Raw genomic sequence first — 25,897 nt, forward strand, 5'->3', positions numbered from 1 at the left:
AGAAGCTGTCTCCAGCTCCTGGTTACAAACCTGTTCTTCAGCTTCTCCGAAGTCACGTGAAAGTCACCTCCCCGTACAACCCTCCACTTTGGGGCTGTCTTGCTTCAATACCCACCTATTAAAATTTTCCAGGATGATAAAAGTCACAGTCACTTTTTTTCCTTTTGTGGGATAGGGAGGGGGAAAAAAGTCCAATGCACGAGTCTACTTGAAATCATGTTAAATTTTAATCATAGCAAATGTGTTTTAACAGTAGTCGTAAAATGAACATTACCACATATACAAAGGACAAGACACCAGTTTGGCATACAAAAATACCATATATTAAAATCAGTTCATTGGAAAAACTCGAGACTGGCTGAGACACCATCTATAACAGAGAGAGCAAGCAGGAATGCTTTTTAAGACATTCAGATTAATAAACAGCAGCTTGATATCCCCTTATGAAGTCAGTATTTGGCAACATTTGGACAAGAATTTCTACACTGCCCTGCAGCTCATTTATCTGTAGGGCAATTTGGCCCTTTAAAAGAAAAGCTCCCCGGATAAATAGTCTCCATGATTATAGAGGAAACATGTCAGGAGCCGAAACTCACAGCCGCAGACCAACTCCGACCTCATCATTTGACCGCAGTTATCCCAGACTAGGAAGCCCACGTGTGGAGCTTAAAGAATGGAGACAAGATAGTGGCTATACATTTACCTTCTGTTGGGAGTTGGAGGCCAACCTGCCAAGCTGAAAGCAATTTCCACAGCTCTAACCATCAAGCGAGGACACACAAACAATGGTGAAACTCATGGCTATAATGAACGACGGCAGCCAGAATAGAAGCACCACATTCTTCAACTTCTGTGCCCACAGTAGTACTCAAGTCACAGCAGCCTCGGCGAACCAGGAGTTTCCACAATAAAGAGGGTACGAGGCTCCCCGGAATGACCGGGGCTCACAGCAGGCTCTGGAATTTTCTACAGCCCTGATAACTCAGAAGCATCGGAGAGGATGACAGAAAGGAAGCACACTCTTTGGGAACCCCTTAGTCAGGCCCTTTCCCTTTGTCCTGAGCTGAATTTGGTGCTCCACGAGGTAACGGTCGGGCTTGATGACGTCAACCCAGGTAACCGTCTTCAGCTTGCTTCTACCATGGCTGACATACAGTGCCAAGTCTTCTTCTGAAGCCATAATCTCATTATAAATTTCTCTCTTTTTAAAAAACAGTATCTCCTTTTCCAGGCACATCTGCCTGTCCTCGGGAGGGGCTCCTTGGCAGTGGGCTGTGCTTGAGCCCACCTAGACACTCATATGACAATAGCCTCCGCCTTCTCTCGCAGTTCATAGACACCAATTTGTCCCCTGAACTTATTTGTCGCATCTGTTTTTTTTCTCTTTCTACTCCACATTTCTTACCACCGACATATCTAACCATTTTCTACTGGATTATCAAAAAGCAAATGTCTAAATTAAAGACTGACCAGTCCCATTAGAAAGCTCCTGTTAGAATAACACAGTGAATAGCTGGCCAGGAAGATTATAGGAGACTGTCCTGTGGGCTGCAGCCCTCCCCAGTGATCTAGGAAAGACGCAGGCTGTGACTGTAAAGAACAAAGGGATAGCCCTGCTGGTGGGGCTCTCAGGAGGCCTCAGTGATGTCCTAATAACTGATTGTCCCTGAAAACATAACATGAATATTAAAAAACCCAACACTTTCTTACATTAAAATCCAGATAATGAAATCAGCATTTTTCAAGCACCACTACAGGGTGAGAGCCACACATGGGGACACACCAGGCAGTGAGTACGGAAAAAAAACCAAAAGACCATGCAGAGCAAGCAAGGAAGCATGCAGAGAAACTGAGTCACACTGGAAGAGTTCGGGGATAGTGGTTTACAATCTTGACACATAACAGGGACTAAAAAAGAAAAAAGACAAGCTTTTTACAAGTCAGAATTAAAAGATTAAATGCCTCATCTGCTCAGCGCCTCAGTCATAATTGGCTTTCCAATGATACTGTGGGATTACCCCTCTCTGTACATATGGAGCAGTCTTAAGACACTCCCCAAGACAGTTGGTTTGACACAGTATATGGAGATCATAGCAGCTGTTTAAAAATTAACATATAAATTCAGTATTTTGTGATCCATGAATGAAAAAATAGTATTGATAATCTTCTCTACTTTATTTTTACTTCCAATTATAGCTAAAGTGTGTGTGTGTGTGTGTGTGTGTGTATGTGTGTATGGGTATATGGTAGGGTATAGTAAGTCAGTTGTGTCAGAAAAAAATGGCTTGAATTTCCACTTATTTTTCAAGAGTTTTAGGTTGAAAAAGATCCAGCAACTATCTGCTTCAAATAAACACCTTGAGTAAAGTACCCCGTGTGTCTCATTGTAGCCTGTAGCTTCTGTCTGGGTGAGGATCGCCATGCATGTTTCACTGAGTGTGGTGGAGATGTCAAGAAGCAACATCTTCATGAAGGTTCAGAGTGTGAGCTGGAAACCTGGTGTAGTTATAAAATGCTGCCTGGTCCACAGCATCATTCTTTTCGGACAGAGCACTGTAGTTGTGTGGGTATAACCCATAGTGTACGGATACCCCCTGCCCTCCTAATTTCCAACAGACTTAAGAAAATACCATTTGGCCAACATTAGATACAAAAAGATGAGCTCCAAGGGGTCGTCTTCCCTACTAAATGCTGCAGCACTAGAAACCCAGCCCAAGCCTGCTCCACTGAAGCAAACACACTTGGTTTCATACATTGGGAGAACAATTTCGACACAACATAGATTTTCAGATGAAGGCATGGGAACACTTTAAGTCAAATCTAAGCATGAATAAAGGCTAGCCTACCAGCCACAGTCTGATCTTTATACAGAAGCATGTAATGTATCTCAAGCTCAATTTTCTGCTCCCCTTACTCACTTAAAAGCAATTCCACAGAGTAGCTGTAGCAACCTTCTAGTTTCTAAATTCCACTGGGCCATGTTTGTTTTCCTTTTTAACTATGAAAAACGTAAAAGTGCCTTTGTGCAAAGTTTCAAACCTTCTAATGACAACTAAATATAAAAAGAGAGACACTGAAACAATGTCACATCTCAGTCTAAAAATAGTGCCTCCATTTTAGCCTGGCATCCAGAAAATTACACCCACATATGGCCACACCAAATACAATGACAAACTGGCTGACTTCAAGGACAATCACAAACACCCTGAACGCTATAAAGCATGCTTGCTCTTGGATTTCCCACCTCACTGATATGGTGATGAAGTCGGGAAAGAGATCAGAAGGGAACAGGGATTTCATCAGACTCTTATTTATTTGATTTTCTGTAACATTGACTCTTTTTGGCCACAAGATCCTAAACACAGTTTCAGAGCACAGGTCATGCACAACTTGCAAGTCAAAAATGTTACAGCTATGATCTATTAGGAACTTTGGGCAGCAGAGTCACATGCAACTAATGGTCCCAGAAAAGGGGCTTCAAAAAGCCCGATTTAAGCTTCACTGCTCATTCCTTGGTCCTAAGTATCTAAATAATAATCCCAAAGGACAATGGGTGAGATTTTATTATCTCGCTCAGCCCCCAGAGCTCATAAATTTCTCTAAACTTGCAAAGGAATTTCCTTCAGAAACTGTACTCTCTCTTGGTTTTGCTGCTACTTTGAAAGCCTTTGGATGTCATCATGGTCAATGTGGTAGCCACAACCATACAGGAATGCTTAATTTTAAGTTACTTAAAATTAAATACCATTTAAATGCCACTTCTTCAGTCATTGCCACTCGGTTTCCCAACAGCCATGGGACTAGTACACAGATTACAGAGCAATTTCCTCTGTCCAACAGCACGGACCTAGAAAAGTCCAGGAGCTGTAGCAACACCCAGCTGCCACTCCAAGAGGCCCACTCTGTGAGTCATGCAAGGGGTGAACTCTAATTATATATCTAAAGAAGATACCTTAAATTGAAACTCAGAGACAATTTGCCCTTGTCATTACAATTTATATCCCATGTCATTATACAAAGATTTTCTAAAGACAACATATGAGGTGGCATACTTGGCTCTACTTAAGGTAGTAAGCATTCTCTTGCAAATGTCAAGATCATTACTAAAGAGGAAATTCATGCTTCTTATAAGTTACTATTTACACAACATTCATTGTCCTTGACATATGAGGATAGGGTCCTGGCCAATGTTTTACATTTCTAAATATTCAAATCACACAGTTCAGAAGTTTTCTTTCAATATTCAGATTCATCCCTAAATCAACCCTCCTTTTCTTCCCAGAGAGGAAACTACCTAAAGAGAAATTAATCTCTAAACAACCCTTAAAGCACTAACTGACAAAACAAAGGGTATTCACAGACCCTGTGAAGAATCATAGCCTGACGGAGAAGCTGACGTGCCTAGGGACAGATAGCAGGGCACAGCAGCGCACAGGTCTCATCCTCTAGCTGCAGAATTACAACCTGCACACTCATGTCCACTCCCACCCCTCTCTGCCATGAGCTCATCTACAAGATGAAGTCACTGGAAGCTCCTTTCAGCTGTAACTTCTGTTCTTGCCACTGACATGTGACTCTAAGTCCTGGTTGCTTGTGTCACATGGGGTAGATAGGTTTTTAATGATGTGGTTAAATTCCAGAAGAAGCTGAGACCTCAAGTATACAGAAACTGTCAGGCTTCTCTCTCTCTCTCTCTCTCTCTCTCTCTCTCTCTCTCTCTCTCTCTCTCTCTCTCTCTCTCCTCTGACACACACACACACACACACACACACACACACACACACACACCTCCTAATAAGCACATATGCAAACTCTAGGCAGAATCCATTTCAACAGTTTTCAATAATGTTTCTTAGAAGCACACATCCACAAGCCCTCACTTGCCTCACTTGGCTGTTACTGCTAGGCTGGAGGTCAAAAATCTACCAAGGAGCAACTGATTTTGTTTCATTGAAGCTCTAGTATCTAGTGTGGGCTGTTTTTAAGTAAAATTGACTTTTTACTATACCGCTTTGCTGTGAAAACACAGAACACCATATGCACACACATTATTCTATAAATAGCCTCCTAAACAGCTAGAACCCTATCACACACTGCACTAGGGATCAGTCATTTTCTACTGTAGAAAGGTATGCAGATATCTCTCACAAATTAATTTAAATATGGTTTGTCTTAAAATTGCAAGGGTTAAAATTCTTTGGAAACGTAACATCCTTAATGCAACATTTCTGTCTATGTGTGTTTTCCCTGTCCAAGAGAAATCAAAATTAGGTCAGGCATGCATTACAGCAACCTGGGAGTTTGAGCAACTGACACTACCCCAACAGTATATTATGTTACATAATAGAGGACAGTATTCAGATAATATGATACCTAAATTATTAATACCAAATAAATCCTAGATTATTTGTTGTATAATGCCCAATAGCTTACACAATAAAATGGGATTTTAACCTAATTTCTAGTTTGAGCCCTCAAATACATTTTTTAAAGGTCTTACAAATATGAAGGATTTAAAAAAAACAGAACTCGTAATTTGATGTTGAACGTTCACGCCAATTGCTAGCTTTGCATTCTAGCTATTACTCTTTTGGGTTTCCCCATAGCAACACCATCACTTTAGTACACATCTTTGTACTGTTTGGAGACGAAGGCTAGCATGCAAATACGCTGCCTCCATCTTACAGATGGTTCCTGATTTTGCTTTTTAGAGGCCTCCGGTCAATGCTTACCTTTCCATTGCTTTTCCCATCCTTCCCACCATTTCAGGGATTTCAAAGAGCAGCAAAGCTTCTTTGACAATACCGATAGCTTCCTAGTTCCAGAAAAGGCATTCCAAGAGGACTGTAGAGCCCACAGCTCTTTCTGTATACACACACAGCCAGGGACAGAGACTGACCCTTTCAGTCAAACTAGTCTTTCCTCACGATTTCACATTTCAAGACGGTTGCACACTCACGAGAAACCTGTCCGCTTACATAGGGAACGCGAGCTTTTCTTCGTCATGCCGCTTCTGTCAGTAGAGACGCTTTGAAACACAGAACAATTTCTTGCTGATTCCAACAAGATGAAATTGCAATTCTAAACAGGTTAACTCTTACAGGAACATCTTAAAAAATGACCACCAAGGACGGTCTATGAAAATGCCCATCTAGGTGTGTCATTAATTAGCAACACTTGGGGATTTCACACAAAAATCTCCAAACTGGGGGAAATGACGAGTTCTCCTGACAATCCCCACCCATGTCGTCCTGGCAGGATCTCACACAGCACAGCAGCCAGTGGATGCTGCAGGGGATGTGTGGCAGACTCTCGAAGGAGAAGATTCAGGCACTGGCGAGGAGGCCAGTGTTTCAGAAACGTGGCTTATACTGCCCACAGTCTTCCCCCAAGGATTCTTCAGGAAAAACTCAAACATCTGAGGTAAATCAATTTGTACACACAAAATACACACACAGATTCACAATATTTACATTTTAAATTCTTATTTTGTGAGATGGCTTGAGAAAAATTGGCAGAAAGGTTTCCTGGGGAATTAGGCATTTTCCCTTCTTTCCCAGTCCGCCACTCACCCATTAGGCTTCCAGCTCCGCAAACACAGAGCAAGCTCAGTCACAAAGGAAGAGAAATGAAGGAACATGACAATATCCAACACGCTGGAGACACGTGTTCAAACACTTTCTTCAAACAACCAAAACGTCTGTTTTGGATATTTTGATTTGGGTTCCATTCAAAATTTATCAAAATGTTGCGAAGACCAGGCTGCAGACACACACACACTTGCACACCAGCTCTGTGTCTTCACTAGACTGTTTTTCTTTTAATATGAATTTGAGGTTTAATTCTATTTGCACACACAGCATCTGATTTAGCCTACCATCTACCGTATTGAGAGAGCTCATCACACCCACAGGTACAGTTCCATGTCTAAGTAGAATAGCCTAACTTGGGGAAATAATTTTGGAAAATCATAAGTTACAGCCCATCGAATACACGAATGAGGAAGCATGCACGCATCATCACAGCTATCACCATCTCCAAACAGTTCTCCTGGGATCTCGCTGAGACCTCATCCTCTGCTCTTGTCTGCATGTGGATCAAGTGGCCAATCAAAGGCCACCGCTTGCACCAAATGGTCAGTGTAACCCCCATCTCATCACAGGGATCCCATCACCAACACCTGCTCATCCCTTAAGTTGGTACCCACAAGAGGCATCCCTGTGACAGGCTTCAACCACAGGATATCACAGTGAAGCGCTTGGAGATGCAAGACATGTTGTGTAGCACAATGCCCAGGAGGAAGACCAAGACACAGGCCACCAAGATGACAGTGCACACGCCAGACCACGTGGAACTCTTCACCACACCCCGCCTGTCAGGCTCCTCCTCCACGGCCTCTTGGGGAGCTCCACTCTGAAGAGGCTGCTGTTCTGCAGGGATGGTCACCACAGTGAGGGACTTCTGCTGGCTCCCTGGCAGCAGACGGCAGCCCATGTCTCCTGGCAGGAGCGTACGCTCCTTAGAGATGGGCAGGGGCAGCATGTAGCACCCATTGCTTGGAAGTTTGATGAAGACTGGGGTGTGCTCAGAAGTGTGCGGTATAGCGATGACGGCCAGGACCTCGGGGTCATCGGGCAGCTGTGATACAGAGAAGCCTGGGGGTAACTTGGTGATGCCACGGCACCAAGGGCACCTTACATCTTTCTGGCTGGTCCTCATCTGCTGGAGACACACCGAGCAGCAGGTGTGCTTGCAATCCAACAACTTGGGCCTTCGTCGCGGGCTGTAATAATTAAAACAGATCTGACATTCCAGCAGGGAATCCTGGGAGAGCGTCTCCATCGTGGACCAAGAGCCGAAGGGTAGGGCCGGCAAGAGATCAAAAAGCTGTTTCTCAAAGGTCACCACTCTGTACCAGTCTTCTCAAGGAGAGCAGCAAGCTCGCAGGCATCTAGCATTCATGCATGTGCTAATATCTGAGGGAGAAAAATAATGCAAATGAAACTAATTAATCTATTAGAAGAAGTTGAAATGTGGATTAGTTAAAACATACTATTATTCAAAAGCCTTGATTCTGGGTCAAACTTTAAATAATCATCACTGGGAGTGTAGGCTTCCTGCACCACCTGGTGAGAAATCAGTCGCCTGCTTTTACCTGTCTCCCTTTAAGAATTCACAGTCCGAGAGAGGCAACTCTATAGACCAGGTGCTCTGTGAAAACACAGCCCATTTGTTTTATGACCATTCCTTTCTTAATTATATCTTTACATTTTGTTATTTACGTTGTCACATAATACTCCCACAAACGTGTGGGACACAAGGTGATGTTCCAAAACATGCTCACATTGTGTAATGGCCAAATCAGGGGAATTAACATATCCTATTACTTCAATATTTACTGCTGATTTCAATGTTTTTGTTATTATCTGTGATATACACACACAAACACACACACACACACACACACACACACACACATGAAAACGCAAGGCACATGTCAGGAATTTCCCTTAGCTTCTCTCCAAACTATTGGTTGAGGCAGGCTCTCTCCACTGAATACACAGCTTGCCCATCAGCCAGCCTAGCCAGCTTGTTTACCCAAGGGCTCCCTGTCTCTTTCCCCTGGGGAAGCAACCACACCTAGCAGGCATTCGCCTGGGTGCTAGGGAGCCCAAACTCTGGTCCTCAGGCTTCCATGGCTAGTAAATTATCTCCCAGCATCATTTCCCTTTTGCTGGCTTCATTGTGACAGCTTCAGGCACCCAGACAAATGTGCTCCTTTCTCAGAGGTGATTGAAACAGCCCCACAGGCAGGAGCACACAAACCCATCTCTTTATCTCCTCCTGCAAACACCTTTAGTGAGATCATTCTTATCAATTAGCTTTAAAAGCGACCAAAGAACAAGAGGATAAGCCAGCTGCAACAAAAGCAGAGCAGCAATGGACCGAAAGGACTGCAGGCAAGGGCCAACTCCACAGAGAAATCACCAGTCGGTTCTTTCAATTCCATGGTTATTCAGGCTCGCCTGATTGAAAGCTTATACTTTGTGAGATTTTCGGCAGTGCAGGGAATGAACCCAGGACTTCACATGTGCTAGGAATATACTCTACCGTGGAGTTATGTTGCCCAGCTCCTAAAAGCAAATTCAACTCATTTATCACAAACATTAGTGAAGAACTAACAGAACTATATATCTGAGGGGAAGGGTGTATAGACTGCCCTGGTATCAAGGGGAGACATAGATACTTATTGAAATTGAAATAGGTTTGAGGGTCGCCTCAGTGCCTCGGGTTTGCAACAAAGGCTCCCCAGGTCTGTTTCCGGTCTAAAGCGCCCGCCCAGATGCTTTCAGCTTCTTTTTTATGAGTCATGATTCTGAAAAAAACTGTTTGTCATGAACTTTTATATTTCTAATTTAATTTCCTTTGTGAAATGAAATTAATCACCCTCTTTGATATATACACGGTTAAAATAAAAAGTTTAAATGCTCGAAGAACCAACACAGTTTGAACACCAACAGTATATTTTGTACCAAAGAGCTGACTCAGAGGGTAAAAGTGTTTGCCCGCCTGGCAGCCTCACTTCAGATTCCCACACCCATGAGAAATCTCAGAAGCTGGAACTGGCAGTCACATCTGTAATACCAGCTTTCCAATCTGTAGGAAGATGAGAAGCGGGGATGCAAGAGCCCAGCTGATTGGGCAGCTAGCACAGAGAACACAGCACAGTAGCAAACACAAGAGACCTTGCCTCAAACAAGATGGGAAGAAGGCTGAGCCGGGCGGTGGTGGCGTACGCCTTTAATCCCAGCACTTGGGAGGCAGAGGTGGGCGGATCTCTGTGAGTTCGAGACCAGCCTGGTCTACAAGAGCTAGTTCCAGGACAGGCTCCAAAGCCACAGAGAAACCCTGTCTCGAAAAACCAAAAAAAAAAAAAAAAAGAAGGGAAGAAGGCACCACAGATGTGTAATACAAATTAAATTAATCACTGGTAAGGTTAAATGCTTAAAAGAGAAACATTTTTGTCTGTTAAAAGCACCTATTTTAATATTTTATTGAAACTGAAATTAATAATACATCATTCAGAAATGCCATTTCAGAGTCAACTATAGCTCCAATCACTAGTCTGAGTGGTCTGTCATATACAAGGTAGATAAGTGTCTATTATGTGGCATATAAGCATATATGTGTATGCACATGTATTCATATGTGCTCACATACAGTTAGAAGTCACAGGACAACATCAAGTGTCAATAGCCACTGTTCGCTTTTGTTTTGAGACAGCATCTCTTATTGGCCCAGAACTTCACCAGCAGTCTAGACATAGCTGGCCAGCAGGCCCTCCTGTCAGCAAGCTACAGGGGGCCTGCCCTTCACCTCACGTGGGTTCCATTGCCGGGACTACAAATGCATTCCACTACGCCCAACTTTTTAGATTAGTCTTTGTAGCTAAGAATTAGGGTCTGCCTACAGAGAGCCCCAAATTAGAGCTCAGAGTTCTGACTATTTATGCTTTGTTTCACCGTGTCAGTAAGACTGGAGGAGTTGGGGATGTTAGTGGACAATCTGAACTATAGAGAAGACTATGCACGTAGAGCAGAAGGCTGGGCAGGCTGTTTCCTGTTAAGAAAACATTAGAGCCAAGGAAACACTTCAGCCATGGTCTAGTTACTCTTCCACCTTCCACATCAGTTAGAAGGTTGGGTCTAATACTACAGAGACTCACAGGTGTCTTCTCAGAGAATTCTACAGTGTTTGCTCTTCCTTTATGTCTGTTCTTTGACAAAGACACCTTCAAAAGAAAGAAAACAGTAGCTCAGCACTAGGATGCTTCCCAACATGCCTTGGGCCCTCGATTGGATGCCTCGCATGATCAACAGATAAATGAAGGAAATAAATGAGGAAATAGTACAGTAACACAGTGAAGCTCCATGTTACTCCCAGTGTGGCAAAGATGAAATAAGTAAGTCCTTCTCAGAAAGCCTGTGCTCTGGGTCCTCTTCCATAGGACAGGACAGCAGATCCCACAGGGAAGGAAGACAGCACTAGCTATAGTCTGAGGGCTGTGGACAAGTACCAGGCATTTGGTTTTATAGTAGGCAATGGAAAAACACCAAAATGTTTGAGAGTAAGATTGATCCATCTGGGTCAAGTTGGAAGGACCCATGAGCAGACTGCCATGTAAGACAGATAGGAGCCGTGGCATACATAACTGTCACATTAGACAGAGGAGTTGTGGCCTGGACAACTGCCATGTTAGACAGAAAGGAACCGTGGCCTGGACAACTGCCATGTTAGACAGAAAGGAACCGTGGCGTAGACAACTGTCACATTAGACAGAGAGGAGCCATGGCCTGGACAACTGTCACATTAGATGGACTATCATTAGATAGTTATAGGATGTTAGTTTGACAGAGGGGGGAAAGGAATTAACTTTAGGGCTAAAGCTAACCTAAGATAAGGCAATTAGCTTCTGGAGGACTGGCAGTGTCCCTCCCTGTCCATACCACTACAGTCCTAATTGGTCAATCAGTTTTTACAGACAGGGCTTCTTTGTAGGAGATCTCACTCACATAGAGTAGAGCTAGGCAATTATTGCAATGAAGAGGTTGCAAGAGTGAAGATGTCGAAAACAAAGCCTTGTTAAGAGCACGGTGTCACCAAGAGAAGTAGAGATGACATTTGTTTAGGATATACTCCACTGTAGGTTTTAGCAAGGTATTTAAACCGTACAGGGAAAGTCAATGCCGGACTGAAGGACAGAATGATAATCACAGGAATGTGAACCATGGGCTCAGCAAAGTTATTATGTAGAAATTAGAAAGAGAAAAGCAGGTGCATTGCTGCCATGGAAGATCCCGAATGCAGAAATGAAGAGCCTGAAGAGGTGGCATAGTCTCCCCTTTGCCCTATGCGTGGTTACTTACCCTTCCTATGGCTCACCTCCTAAAGAGAAGCCACACCTAAATGATTATGATGCTCACTGTTGAATAACCTTTCTATAAATCTGTAAAACCCATAGCACGGTGAGCTTCTAGTCACATCAGATCAGAACACTGTCCTCACTGTCTAATCTCCTCGTTGACTTTTAATTTTAATTGCGTCAGTTACTGTGAAGTGGACTTTGCAAAAGTGATGTTTGCTTAAGGAAGTACAGGAAGAAGCCTTAGGAGGTCAGGTTGATGGAAGCTCAAACGAAAGAGAAAGACACGTGCCCTTAACAAGGGAGACCTTGGGGTCTTCAGCCTTCTTACGACTTGTCTTCCTTTTTTTTCCCTCTCTGTAAAAAACCCTTCCAGCACCTTTGATGATACAGCATCTTCTCAAGATGCCTGACCCTGAATAAAACTGACTGCTTTCCTTCCCAGATCTTTGTTTACTGAGCTTGTGAGCAGCTAGATGTGGGTTCAGCGACACTTCTGCTAATGCTGTACCCAGGATAATTTATGTATTTTTCTTAAAGCAAAACCAAAACTCCCCAAGGTGTGCTGACGAATCAGTCCTAACTACTCTTAGTGTTAACTTCACTGACAGAGATCAAACCGAAGCCTGACCCACTGATGTGAATGTGCACACAGGGAAGGCTTGGATACTTTGAGCTACGGTAGCAGGAAAAAAAAAATCACAGAAAAATATTAAAATGATAGAATCCTGAAGCTTTATGAGAAATCTTCCCTTACCCTTGCTGCAAATGTAGCTGGAGACGAATGTTTTGTGGCACCAATATCAAAGTCGTCAGTTTCCTGCTCTCCATATTCTTTAGATCATGTGCTAAGTAATAGCAGGGGAATAGTCTGATGAGGGTTTAAAACATGGTAGACTTGGTCTCTCTCACTCTCTCAGATAAAATCCCCTCTCTCTCTTATCACTTCTGACTGTGACACCAGGGAAGTCACTTAACTTTTCTTATCCTGTGACTTCATCAGTCAAGCAGAGATGGTGGCATTCTGGCTGAAGGTCAAGTGAGTTCACCTCTCTGCTCAGAGCAAAAGAGCAGGGAACTTGCCCAGGGAAAATGCCCAGAGGCACTTCCTGGTTATCAGAGAACTGCCATTTTGAACAGTGTGCTATAGAAAATGCAAGCATTCTTCCTGGTTCTGCTCCAAGGCCTGCAGCACCATCATTTTTCAATAAAGTCAACATGCAATTTGATTTATGAATTTATGCTCAGAGAAATGCTCACTTAATTTGTGTTAAGTTTCCTTAAAATTAGATTATACTACTCAATTTCCAACTCCGTCCAAATAAGTTCCACAGAGGCAGAGTGGGAACACAATTCTTATTTTTAATGCTACAACCCTGAAAGCCTCTTTGACATTGGCATGTCTAATTTATACCCTGCTCGGTTCTGCACTCAGCCAACCTGTATGGCATCACAGCCTCTTTTCTGAACTATAATTAGTGATGGTGGTGATGAGTTAGGTGGAAGAGGAGAATCCATGAGGCGGTGGCCTGAAGCTGAGGGTGACACACTCTTCCTCCTTTGTCGTGAACAGAGAAGCAAACCGGCATCCAAGACAGGGAGCAGGAGCTCTGCCCGCTCGGGCTGGAGGAGACGTTCAAAGGTCTTGTCAAGTGTGCTATACAAATATGCACCCTGGCAATTGCCTTGGGAATCTGTGTTTGGCACTGCCTTCCTTGAGAGCAAGATTGGATACTCAAATAAAATACTCATTAAATTTTAAAAGGAACGAGAGTACTTTGGTAGAATGCACAAGAACAAGTATAGGCTAAAATATATTGGACCAATTTTTAAAAATGTCACTGCAATTTATTTCTTCAAAAAACATAAAGTAGAGATCAAAGAGAAAAACAGACCACACAATGAGGAGCAGTGGCCAGGCAAGACGTTTGCAGAACATTACAGCTTACAAGACAGACTTCCTTTCAAGCCTGACCTCATAAAACAGTGCCTGGTTACGCACACAGTATCTTGTCTACACTGTGCAGATTGACTAATATCTTCATTGCATATTAATTACTATAGCTTTAGGAAACTTTGGTATCAGGGATCCAGAACCATTTTATATTATTGGCAGTTTTATAAAATAAGATTTCTTTTGGGGACTATGTGATCTGTACATGTTTATAAAATACAGGTGTGGTAACATCTTTGAATAAATTTAGTAAGAGGTGAAATACCAAAGGTCTGTAACAGGGAACTTTGACAATTCTGATAGCTTTATTTAAGTCCAGGCACATGAACCTGTGCATAAGTAGGATGTGACGAACTAAACAACCCAGGTCGGCTTACTCCATTCAGTTAGACGTTCCCATCCATTCCTCAGCCACAGGGAAAATCAGGAGGCCTCTGTGGAACCACAGCGTGATACCAGTTTCATCCACCCAATCTAGACTTAGCACAATTGGCATTCTATAAGGACCTAAATTTAATGGTAGCATTGAAAGAAATCTCAAAGATTAAACTCCACACTATGTTGCTTTTCTTTTTTTCCTACTGAAAAAGCTTATCTCTCTGAGGTAACCTAGCTACATGATGCCTGAGGGAGATATTTGAAATGAGATTGGGTAAAATAATTATCATTGCATCTTATCTGGCCAGGCTGCTAACTTATACTGTATCATAGCCAATGCCCCAATCAGTGTACAGAATGGAAATGGCCGGGTAATGTCCTTGACTTCTAGTTTTCTTGCAGCAGGGAGAAATCCTTCCAGGACAAGGGACCCTTCATGTATCAACAGTCTACTTGGTCCAACCACAGCCAATGCTTTAACGGAGTGAGGCAGTAGGTCCTGGATATTGACAAAGTTCAATCGAGGATTCCACTGGCATAAGCTCCAATCTTTGTACCATTTCCCCTTGGAGCATTCTGAATTTCTAAACATGATGAAGTCCAGAGTCTAGAGAGTACAATGATGGAAAATGGGGAGGAATGCTGGTGATTAGCTGGTAACAGGGGCAGGGAGGGTGTGGTAGAATTCCAGTGGTTGAACAGGAAGAGAAAATGACAGAGCAGCTGTGAGGCTTAATGTCCCCAGTGACCTTCCTCCAGCCAAGCTCCACACTCACCTTGCTTACTGGCCTGGCCACAGCCTAGTTACCTGTCTCCCTGTATATGGCTTGGAACCAAGAACGTGCTGTGCCTAGGGGCCCTGAAATAGCACATGATGAGCCCCTCACTGAGAAACCTAATCTATCAAGCAGCCATGGCTGCCAGAGGTGATTTGACTCAACCTGATTTGCATTCTGTAAAAGTCAAGTTAGCAAAAGAAAAACACATTGGATCTAGCCACAGTTTATTACAGCTTACTACAAAGTATATTGTAAACTAGATACCTAGCCACTAGAGAAAAATTCAGCATCACACAAGTTACAGTGGTCAATGATTTTGACTATCTACCCAACAATTAATATCATTTGGAACAGAAGATATGATTTATTTTAGATATAATTCTACTCTTAAAAATTCCATGCTACCTTAGGAAAACTGCCTCTGGACTAGATGGTACCCTACCTTGAAGTAAAAGCACCGTATGGCATACAGCTGGGATTCCAACAGCATAGCAGTCTTCCACACTGCTTGTTCATTCTGTGTCTTTTATACCCAGCACTAATTCAAGAAGATTATGCTGGTGACCTTCAAAGAATGCATTTGTGTAAGATAGAAAGTGGCATCTAAGCTATTTATGAGGCCTACATTAGAAGTTGTTATGAGATGCCCCAGGAGCTCACAATGACAGTGTTGTTTCCTAGCTGGTAGTACTAGTTTGCTGGACTGTGGAGCCTTTAGGAGGCAGGCTTGGTTCTCAGAAGGTCACTGGGGGCATGCTTTTCCAAGCTTCTGTCTGCTTTCTGGTGTGCTTTCAGAAGCTGTTACAGAAGGGACACCACTATGGACTCCACCACGCCCATCCTGTAAGCATGGCCTGAGATCTCGCGAATCTGGAGCCAAAACAAACCTTCCTCCCTTAAGTTGCTTCTGTCAGGTACTGTGGCCATGGCCAAGAACGCATCCAGCTGGGGTCCAGAAACTATGACAAACGTTTAATATTTGACCAGTGCCTGGATCAAGGAAGACATTTCTGTGACCCCAACTTGTGACCCAGGTAATTCAAACCATCCTTGAAAAGAAGAGGCTGCATAACTATGGGGTCCTGCAGGAGGCCAAGGTTAGATGTGGCATTCACCCACCATCCTGCTCGGTATTTGTTATACAGCCCATTAACAGACAAGGAGACGTTGTCAATGATGGAGAATAGCTATAAAAGACTGCCGGGGGAGCCCAGGAGTCCCAGCGGGAAGGGTGATAGAAGATTCTGGCCCCAGAACAAATAAAAAACAATCAACTCCATCAAGTAACCGATGAGTCTGGCAAACAGGTAAAGTGAGATGAGAACAAAGAAGGTCAGCCTTACCAAGGATTCGCACACCCCTGTAACAAGGCAGTCTGCACAAGGAAACAGATGTCCACTGAGGACCATACCAAGCATCCTTCAAGGCACTGGGGACACTATGGCAGGCAAATGTCCTGTCTGCTTCAGCCTGTATGTGAATCCTAAAGGGAAGAGCCATGCTCCCAGAAGCACAGGACAGAGGACCGGCAGGCACAGAACTGAAAAGAGGCCTTTTTCAACTTTCATGTACATGTGAGTGACCATACAAGGGGCCAGGACTGCAGGAACAGGAACAGGAAGCAGACTGGACCTCAAGGGGCCACTGTGAAGAGCCAGGAAAGTTGGAGGGGAGGACACTGGGGTTCTCTGTATCTTGTTAAGCATTATCCTGGGAAGCAAGGCAGGCTCTGGGCCCACAAACCACGCAGATGCAAGACTTTAAGGCAGTAAGTTGGTGATTGAAGACGACCCAAGGCCAAGGCTGACTCACTGCTGAAGACTGGGGTGCAAAGACTTGACAGATAGGAATCATGCATGGGTTGGTGAGGCTCAGCCCCAAAGGCAAGCTCAAGCTCCCAGAGACCAAAGACCTCTCTAGTTATGGACTTTGATAGTCCCTATAATGTGCAGGCCACCCAGGAGTTTTAAAAACCCCAAAATTCTCCGTAGGTTCCAGCATCTGGAATGCAGTGGCAACATCTGGAATGCAGTGCCGGTACAGTGTACATCTAGCAATGCCAGGATGTGAAGGCAGTCACAGACAAGGAGTAGAGAGTGAGTTCTGCAGTGACCAGAAGAGAACCTACAGTCACATACAAGGTTCTTTCAAGCCAAGTGTGCCTGGGGGTCAGCATCAAAAGAAGCCTTCTTGGAGCATCCCTCATCTGACTAAAAGTGACACAAAACTGAGAGATCCTGCCATGAATTCCCATTTTAGGGCGGTTCCTGCCCCAGGACAGACGCAAAGGGTAAATAACTTATCAATCCCTTCGGCTGCGTCTCAGGACCCAGCCACCACTGTCAGACTCATTTCCCATCCACGCTTTTAGAAACCCCATTGTCCTTCCTCACCAAGATCCTTCATTTTCTTTCCCATTGTTCCCTGGTGCCGTTTTCCCTATTAAACCAGGTACATAATTTCTCACTCCAGCCAACCCTTCCAGTTACTCACTCATCGCTTAGCACAAGTTGGATGTCTAAACAAATACTTTTCTCTTGTAATCTTCTTTTTTGCCAGTTTAGTTCACAGGCCCCTAACATTGCTCGTAAGACAGGATAGGAAAAATTTTCCCCTTACCAATAGCTCTAATAAAACAAGAAGGAACTGAATCCCTGCCAGCCTAGCCCCCATTCTATCTGGAGACACCTGTCCCCAGCCAGCTTATCAGGTGGTCTCCATGGCAGTTACAGGATGCAAAGTATTTCCATAGCAGCTTTGCATTCCATTTTGAAAGTAAGAAGGCTCAGGGATACACCATTACTGCCTTACAGGTACATCACGTCAAAATGTTTCCACAGGCAGGAAATCTTCAGATTAGAGCAAAGAACATTCACAATGGCTGTCACTGGTCTGACAGTTACACCAATGTCCAGCCTTCAGGAAGCTAAGGCAGGCTGATGATTGTGAATTCAAGCCCAGCTGAAGCTGCAAAGTGAGATCCTGTCTCCTCACAGCCACCCCCAAAGCAGTATGAGTGTCAGAGGATGAGAAGAGTGAGACGGGCTGATTAGGTGGGAAGACTGTTCCCTAGTACAGCCGGGAATCCAGTCATCCGATAGCCAGGGAGAACAGACACAGAAGGTGCGTGGTTCTTGTTCACTTCCTTGCTCCCTTAGAACTAAAGCACGCTTGTCCACTGGCACGGAAATGCCATGGAGAGGCCCAGGCGAGCTTTCTAGCGTTCTGACCCTGGGCCTGACTCCAGCAGCCCCCAGTCCTTTCCACCACTGTCCTCAGCTTTCTGACCTTAGGATTTGGGCTCCGTGGCAATTATGCATCCCCAGGACTTTCAGTCTGGAGGTGGCCTGTCAGCGAACTTCTCAGAGATCCAGGTCACTCTTCTCTACATATTGGTATCCATCCCTAAGCAATGGTTACCCAGCATTCCACTTTACCACAGGTCTAGGTGTTTCTAGATCCAGGCATGTTGACACCTACAGTTTCCCTCATATCAGATAGCCCCAAACTAAGAAATACATTAAGTGAGAACAGTCTAGACTATTGAACAACGTGGGCAGAGATATGGATTCATGATAATTGCATATCAAGGGAAATTGTTTATTTAGTGGTGCTTCACAGAGACATAATGATAAATCGCTCATGATAGGAACACAAAGCCTGCATTGCCTTCCATGGCTGTAGCAGCCATAGGCAGCTGAGAGGATGGAGACACAGCCTCGTTAATCTCAACTCTGCACAGTCATATCATCCCGTTCCCTCTCACCTTTCGGTGGTCATCTTGCATTGGTCTCATCTTTCTGGAAATCCCTGACTAATGCATGAGGATATTGTGTAAATGGTCAAAGACACCAAAAATTTTTGGATGTATGATTCATGACAAAAAGAGGCTTACTGGGAATACAGTGAGAAGTGAGGAGGGGAAGCTCTGAGTTACAAAACAAACCAGCCCCAGGTGCTTGTAAAGGCCCTTTTAAGACACACACACACACACACATACGTTTTTAAACTCCTTTAAACTAACTCAAAAAACATTCAGTGTCAACACTGAAAACAAGGGGAAAGTATAAAGGTGGCGGTTTTTGGGCCTCTCCAAGCGAGCTGCAAACCATCCTGAGCACCCTTTCCTTTGAAGGGAGAACAGAGAGCATTGCTTCAGTCTCCCTGCCTCCCCTCAGCACTCATGATCCATAGCTCGAGTTAAGACTCCAACTGGAGTTGCAGAGGCCCCAGAGGCATTGGCATTGAAATCAAGTACTCGAGGAGTCGGCTGCCAGTTTGCTCATGACTGGCTTTCGCTTCCTTCCAGCTGTAGTAACTCAGTGAGGGTTGATTTTCCATTTAGGCAAAGTTAGAAGGGAAGAAAACATGTACAACCCCCCACAAAGGTAGATAGTGAACTCTGGTGCAAAGCAACGCCATCATCATTAACCAGTCCTTTCCAACCTAACCAGAAGTTCAAAGAACTTGTTTTCTTAGATAAATATTAAAATTCAAGCTTGAGACAAAGTTAATTAACAATAAGACAGACATATCTAAAGTGTGTGGTTGACGGGTTCTGACAAAAGCCTCAACCCCGTGACCACTGCACCTCCTGAGATATTTCAAACATCCTGCAAGTTTCCCTGTGCCTCATCAGCTTCACCCGTTCTCCTGCCCTCATCCCCATCTCTTGTAGCCACTTCCCTGCCTCCTACCTTTGCATCCATGCATAAGTACCAGCTTAGGGGAACGGCAATATCCTGACTGCAAATATCTGTGTCTATGACACGCCCCCACGTAGCCCTGCCTGCATGCCCACCCTGAGTGCACGTTTATTTTATATGGTTTCTGTGTGAGTGTGTCTTTGTACATGGGTATGTGGGTGGCACAGCATGAATGTGGCAGTCAGAGGATACTTGGGGGAGTTGGTTTTCTCCTACTATGTGGCTCCCGAGGCTCAATCTCAAGTCAGCAGGCTCAGCAGCAAGTGCGGTTACCCACGTGAGGCCTCTTGCCAGGTCCGTTGTGTCTGTTGTGGATGGCCTGGCACCATGGTTTTGGATACAAAGTTGTTGTTCACTTCACATTCATATCTCACTCAGTATAAATGTTACCCTCTCACACTAAGCCATAAAAGTAGAAGATGCTCTTCTAAGACCTGGAGAGGCAATGACACCAGGCAGCGGGTGTGGGCAATGGTGCCAGGCAGAGGCTGCTTTCACCCCTACCCAGGTGGGGGCGGACAACAAACACCACGAGGCAGGGGCTCTGCTCACCCTACCCAGGTGGGGGCAGACAACAAACACCACGAGGCAGGGGCTCTGCTCACCCTACCCAGGTGGGGGTGGACAACACCACCAGGCAGGGGCTGCAGCAGAGCAGCTACAAGGCTTCATGGGGAAGTGCTCTGTAGAAATGTAATAGGGGTGATCTGAGTCTCTCTGAGGAAACAACGTGTTTTTAAGGAAAGGAACCATTCCATATCAAGGATGAGAAGTCAGCTGTGTGCACAGTGCCCACAGGGAGGCAGTCAATGTGGTGGAAAACAGAGGGACCAGAGCTTTGCAAGGGAAGTGCAAAGACAGACACGGTGCCCTGAGTCTTCAAGCTGTCTGCTAACTGAAACCTTAATTTCTATGTGAGATTTAGGCAACTACTGGAAAATGGGCTCTGTACTATCGCTCTCCTTAGGTAATATTAAGAGTTCATCAAGGAGATTATTAGGCAGGCAGGAAACATAAGTTCATAATAAGCCCTTTAGAAAAAAACAAACAGTAATAAAGGAAGAGACTTCTCATGGATATTTTAAGTCTACAGTGATTATGCCTTGAGCATGCTGTTTCTGCCCATCTCTCAGAACCTGACGGAAGATACCTGCAAGGCTTTCCTGGGGATTACCAGACAGCTGTGCCAATCAGAGACAATTGCAGGCTGGAGAACTCCTTTGTCTGCACGTATGGGGCTGTGATTGCAGCAGGAAGAAGCTAGATGCCAGTATCTTGGCTCCTCTGTGTGTTTAGTTTGAGCACTGTAAACAGACTCATGTTCACACATGAATGAAGCCTGCCCATCTGGGCCGTGATGCAGACTTGGCATGCATATGTCAGATAACAGCAGTGTGCACATGCATGCCTGACGTTCACTCATTCTCAGATCTTAGCAGCATGATAGTCAACATTCTGGAAGACAAAAACTTAAATGTGAGCCAACGATCATTCTACATTTGTATATGTGATTGTTTGTATGTATATTTATGTATGTATACATATTTGTGAGTATATATATGTATATATATGAGTATATGTTTCTGTACGTGTGTGTGATAAATTTGCAAGTGTAGGGCCGAGCAGTGTTAACACACCCCTTTACCCCTTTAATCACAGAACTCAGGAGGTAGAAGCAGGTAGATCTCTGTGAGTTTGAGGCCAGCCTGATATACAGAGCTAGTTCTAGGACAGTCAGGACTGTTACACAGAGAAACCCTGTCTTTTTAAAAAAAAGTTTGCATGTGTATTTGTGAGTGTTTGTGTATGTGTATATGCATGTATTATCTTTCTGTGTGTTTGCATGTGTATTTGTGTGTGTATATATATGCATTTATGAGTAGTGTGTGTTTGCATGTGTATTTGTGTGTATATATATGCACATATGAGTAGTGTGTGTTTGCATGTGTATTTGTGTGTATATATATGCATGTATGAGTAGTGTGTGTGTGCGTGTATGTTCTCCATTTCACCATGTGGGTCCCAGTAATCAAACTCAGATTGTCAGGCTTGGGGGCAATCACTTTTCTCACTGAGTCATCTCCCTGGCCTCAATATTCTAAATTTAGTCTGTGTGGTATATATGTGTCTCATTATCTAGTGCTATCTTTAGCTCTACATAAAGGCCACATAAAATCCAATTCGTTTTCTTGAAATTAAGACACAATATTAAGCCTCAAGCTCACTTCCAGAGTATTTCAGGTTAGTTCAGAGCATTGGTGGGATTTTAGAAGACCTTCTATATATTTAGAGTCCATTTTATGCCTGGCCATACACAAAAATATGTTTTCAATCACCAAATAACAATTGGGTAACAATACACCTGGCTTCTCAGTACACCACGATATGGCTCTCTTACCAACAAAGATGAGGGAGCTGTGTCAGTCAGCTCTCATGTCATGGACACTTAGAACATCATGGCACATCTGGAGCACCACCAAGACACTATCTATAGCAGAAACATGAGCGGGCCCTCTGCTAAGAAGGCCACTATCATCACTCTCTGCTTCCTGGGTTTGGACCCAATGTGAGCGGCCACTTCTCCATCCTGCTGCAGTGGACGTACACACTGCTAACCAGACGTCCTCTCTCTCCATCCTGCTGCAGTGGACATACACATTGCTAACCAGACGTCCCCTCTCTCCATCCTGCTGCAGTGGACGTACACACTGCGAACCAGACGTCCTCTCTCTCCATCCTCCATCCTGCTGCAGTGGACGTACACACTGCGAACCAGACGTCCTCTCTCTCCATCCTGCTGCAGTGGACGTACACACTGCGAACCAGACGTCCTCTCTCTCCATCCTCCATCCTGCTGCAGTAGACGTACACACTGCGAACCAGACGTCCTCTCTCTCCATCCTACTGCAGTGGACGTACACACTGCGAACCAGACGTCCTCTCTCTCTATCCTGCTGTAGTGGACGTACACACTGCGAAGCAGACGTCCTCTCTCTCCATCCTGCTGTAGTGGACGTACACACTGTGAACCAGACAACCTCTCTCTCCTTGTGTGGGATTTTGGTTACTTTGTCACAGCAGTGTGAAAATCAAGACCCTTGAATGCTGCTCCTCAGGACCTGCCCACCTTGTTGTTTCTATTTCTTGGGGGTAGATGACAAACATATGTGTGGGTCCATGTACATGTGAATGTGCACACAGTGGCAATGACAACATACTTCCTTTTGCTTTTGATTAAAGACAAATTACTAAAAGCCACCAACTTTTGCCAACACAATCAATCTCCTTACAGTAATGTGGTCTCTGACAGCTCCTCAGAGATGCAACTGTAACAGGAGTTAAACAAAAATGCAGATTTAAATAAAAACAGATTTCTCATAAACCATTACTGATGTAGGTCACAGGAATCAGATTAAATTGCTTTATTGAGACAGCTAGTGTATTTCAGAAAATAATTCCCTAATGCTTTCAAGCTATTGAGTAACTTAAAATAAAACAGGGTCAAATTGAACCTACACGTGAAGAAAGTGGGAGAGAGCAAAACCTCAGTGAACTGTGCATGTGATGTGCACTCAGTCTTGTTGCCAGGGCTCTAAAGGTATGCCATTTCCTCCAGCAGTTCCTGCCCTCAAATGACCACCCGAATGTTTGACCTGCACTTTCCACCTGCCAGAATGCCAGTGAGAGCACGGGAACTCACTCACATGCAGACATGATTTCCTTGGAAGCTGATGGTGCAGCTCACACAGCCCGCCTGGTCTTCTTTAGCTGGTGAGGAAATGGGCCCAACGAGGCCACACATTTGGAAAATATCACCTAACCCTGAGCATCAAGTGCAGCAAGCCCAGAAAGAGACACAGACAACTCGAGTCATGGTTTTTCTGCCCATAAATCTAAAATGGATCCAGGTAACCTCTGCTAATTTTGGCAGCTCTCGAAGTCTAATGGCCATCTGCATAGGGATGATCATAGAAGAGAATATCAAACATGCTAGGGATGCCAGCTCCCTGATTTCACTCATTGAGCCAGCCTCCATATTAACTACTGATTAAGTACCTGTCAAAGCAACTTAAGGAAGGAAGGGGCTTGCATTGGCTCACACTGTACTACAGTGGGGAGGTATGGCAGTGGCTGCCGAGGCCGCTGGCCACGTAGTGTGTAAATCAGGAATCAGAGAGTGATGGATGCCTGCACTCAGTTGGCTTCTTCCTTTTCCTTTAGCCAGAACTGCAGCCCATAGGATGGTACTGTCTACACTCAGGATGACTCTTTTAACTCTATAGACTCAGTCTAGAAACTCCTTCACAGACATGCGCCCTGTGTGGGTGTGGATGCTTGTGCAGGGGTACACTTGTGTTCTGGTGAGTGTGCACCTTGTGTAGGTGTGGATGTTTGTGCAGGGGTACACCTGTATTCTGGTGAGTGTGCACCTCGTAGAGGTGTGGATGTTTGTGCAGGGTTACACTTGTGTTCTGGTGAGTGTGCACCTCGTATAGGTGTGGATGTTTACGCAGGGTTACACTTGTGTTCTTGTGTGTGTGCCTTGTGTAGGTGTGGATGTTTATGCAGGGTTACACTTGTGTTCTGTTGTGTGCATCTTGTGTGGGTATGGATGTTTGTGCAGGGGTACACTTGATTTCTGGTGAGTGTGCACCTCGTAGAGGTGTGGATGTTTGTGCAGGGATACACTTGTGTTCTGGTGAGTGTACACCTCGTAGAGGTGTGGATGTTTGTGTAGGGGTACACTTGATTTCTGGTGAGTGTGCACCTCATAGAGGTGTGGATGTTTGTGCAGGGGTACACTTGTGTTCTGGTGAGTGTACACCTCGTAGAGGTGTGGATGTTTGTGCAGGGGTACACTTGTGTTCTGTTGTGTGCACCATGTGTAGGTGTAGATGTTTGTGCAGGGGTACACTTGTGTTCTGGTGTGTGCACCTTGTGTAGGTGTGGATGTTTGTGCAGGGGTACATTTGTGTTCTGGTGTGTGCACCTTGTGTAGGTGTGGATGTTTGTGCAAGGTTACACTTGTGTTCTGTTGTGTGCACCCTGTGTGGGTGTGGATGCTTGTGCAGGGATACACTTGTGTTCTGGTGTGTGCACCTTGTGTAGGTGTGGATGTTTGTGCAGGGGTACACGTGTGTTATGTTGTGTGCACCTTGTGCGGGTGTGGATGTTTGTGTAGGGGTACACTTGTTTATTGGTGCATGTGGAGACCTCAGATACTGTTTCTTAGGAACTGCCCACACTATGGTTTTCATTTCAGGGGGAAGTAGCATATAGGTGTGTGAGTGCATGTACACATGAGCAAGCACACATGTGTGGGTGCATGTACACATGAGTATACAAACATGTGTGGCTACATATACATGTGAGCAAGCACACACGTGTGGGTGCATGTACATGTGAGCAAGCACACATGTGTGGGTGCGTGTACACATGAGTATACACACGTGTACACATGAGCACACACGTGTGTGTGTGCACATGAGCATGCACATGTGTGTGCATGTGCACATGAGTATGCACGCGCGTGTGCATGTACACATGAGTATACACATGTGTGTGCATGTATACATGAGTATACACACGTGTGGGTGGGTGCATGTACACATGTGGGTGCCTGTGATTGATATTGAGAATCATCTCAATTGTTCTTCTACCTTATTCAAGGAGCCATTTTTTCTTAATCAGACCCAGAGCTCCCCATCCTGTCCTACTAGCCAGCTTGCTTGGGGATGCTGTGTCTTTACCTTCCAAGGCTAAGATTACAGGTGACTGCTCATGTCCATCAGCATCAGATAACTTCTGACAACCCACTCTAGTCCTCATGCCCGTGCTGCAAGCACTTTAACCACTAAGCCATCTCCCAAGCCCCCGCCTTCCATGTTGAGACATAGTCTGTCACTAGTATCTGGACTTGCTAAATGCACTAGGCTAGCTGTCCAGTAAGCTGCAGGAATCTGCCCATCTCTACCTCCCTCACACTGGGATTGCAAGCATACACCATCACAGCTGACTTCTTTAAGTGGGATCTGGAGATCTAAATCAGACCTTCATGCCTTTGTGGCAGGCACATTACTGGCTAAGCTAGCTCTCAGCGCAGTAAGACATTTCTGGACAGGACCTGTGGATTGGGGCTCTTACTGAGCTAGCAGTA

At 44.6% G+C, this 25,897-nt stretch overlaps 1 protein-coding gene across 1 annotated transcript in view; it reads right to left on the reverse strand.

Moving 5' to 3' along the window:
- Positions 1 to 224: 224 nt before the first annotated feature.
- The window catches only part of Rnf152 (ring finger protein 152), a 79,839-nt gene continuing 54,166 nt past the window's right edge, over positions 225 to 25,897 (reverse strand). The window contains exon 3 of the mRNA XM_057770211.1: positions 225 to 7,976. Within this exon, the coding sequence (XP_057626194.1) occupies positions 7,231 to 7,842 (612 nt within the window). The 5' untranslated portion in view covers positions 7,843 to 7,976 and the 3' untranslated portion in view covers positions 225 to 7,230. The remainder of the gene's footprint in view (positions 7,977 to 25,897) is intronic.

This window comes from Chionomys nivalis, chromosome 5, assembly GCF_950005125.1.
Source record: "Chionomys nivalis chromosome 5, mChiNiv1.1, whole genome shotgun sequence".
Taxonomy (NCBI): Eukaryota; Metazoa; Chordata; class Mammalia; order Rodentia; family Cricetidae; genus Chionomys; species Chionomys nivalis.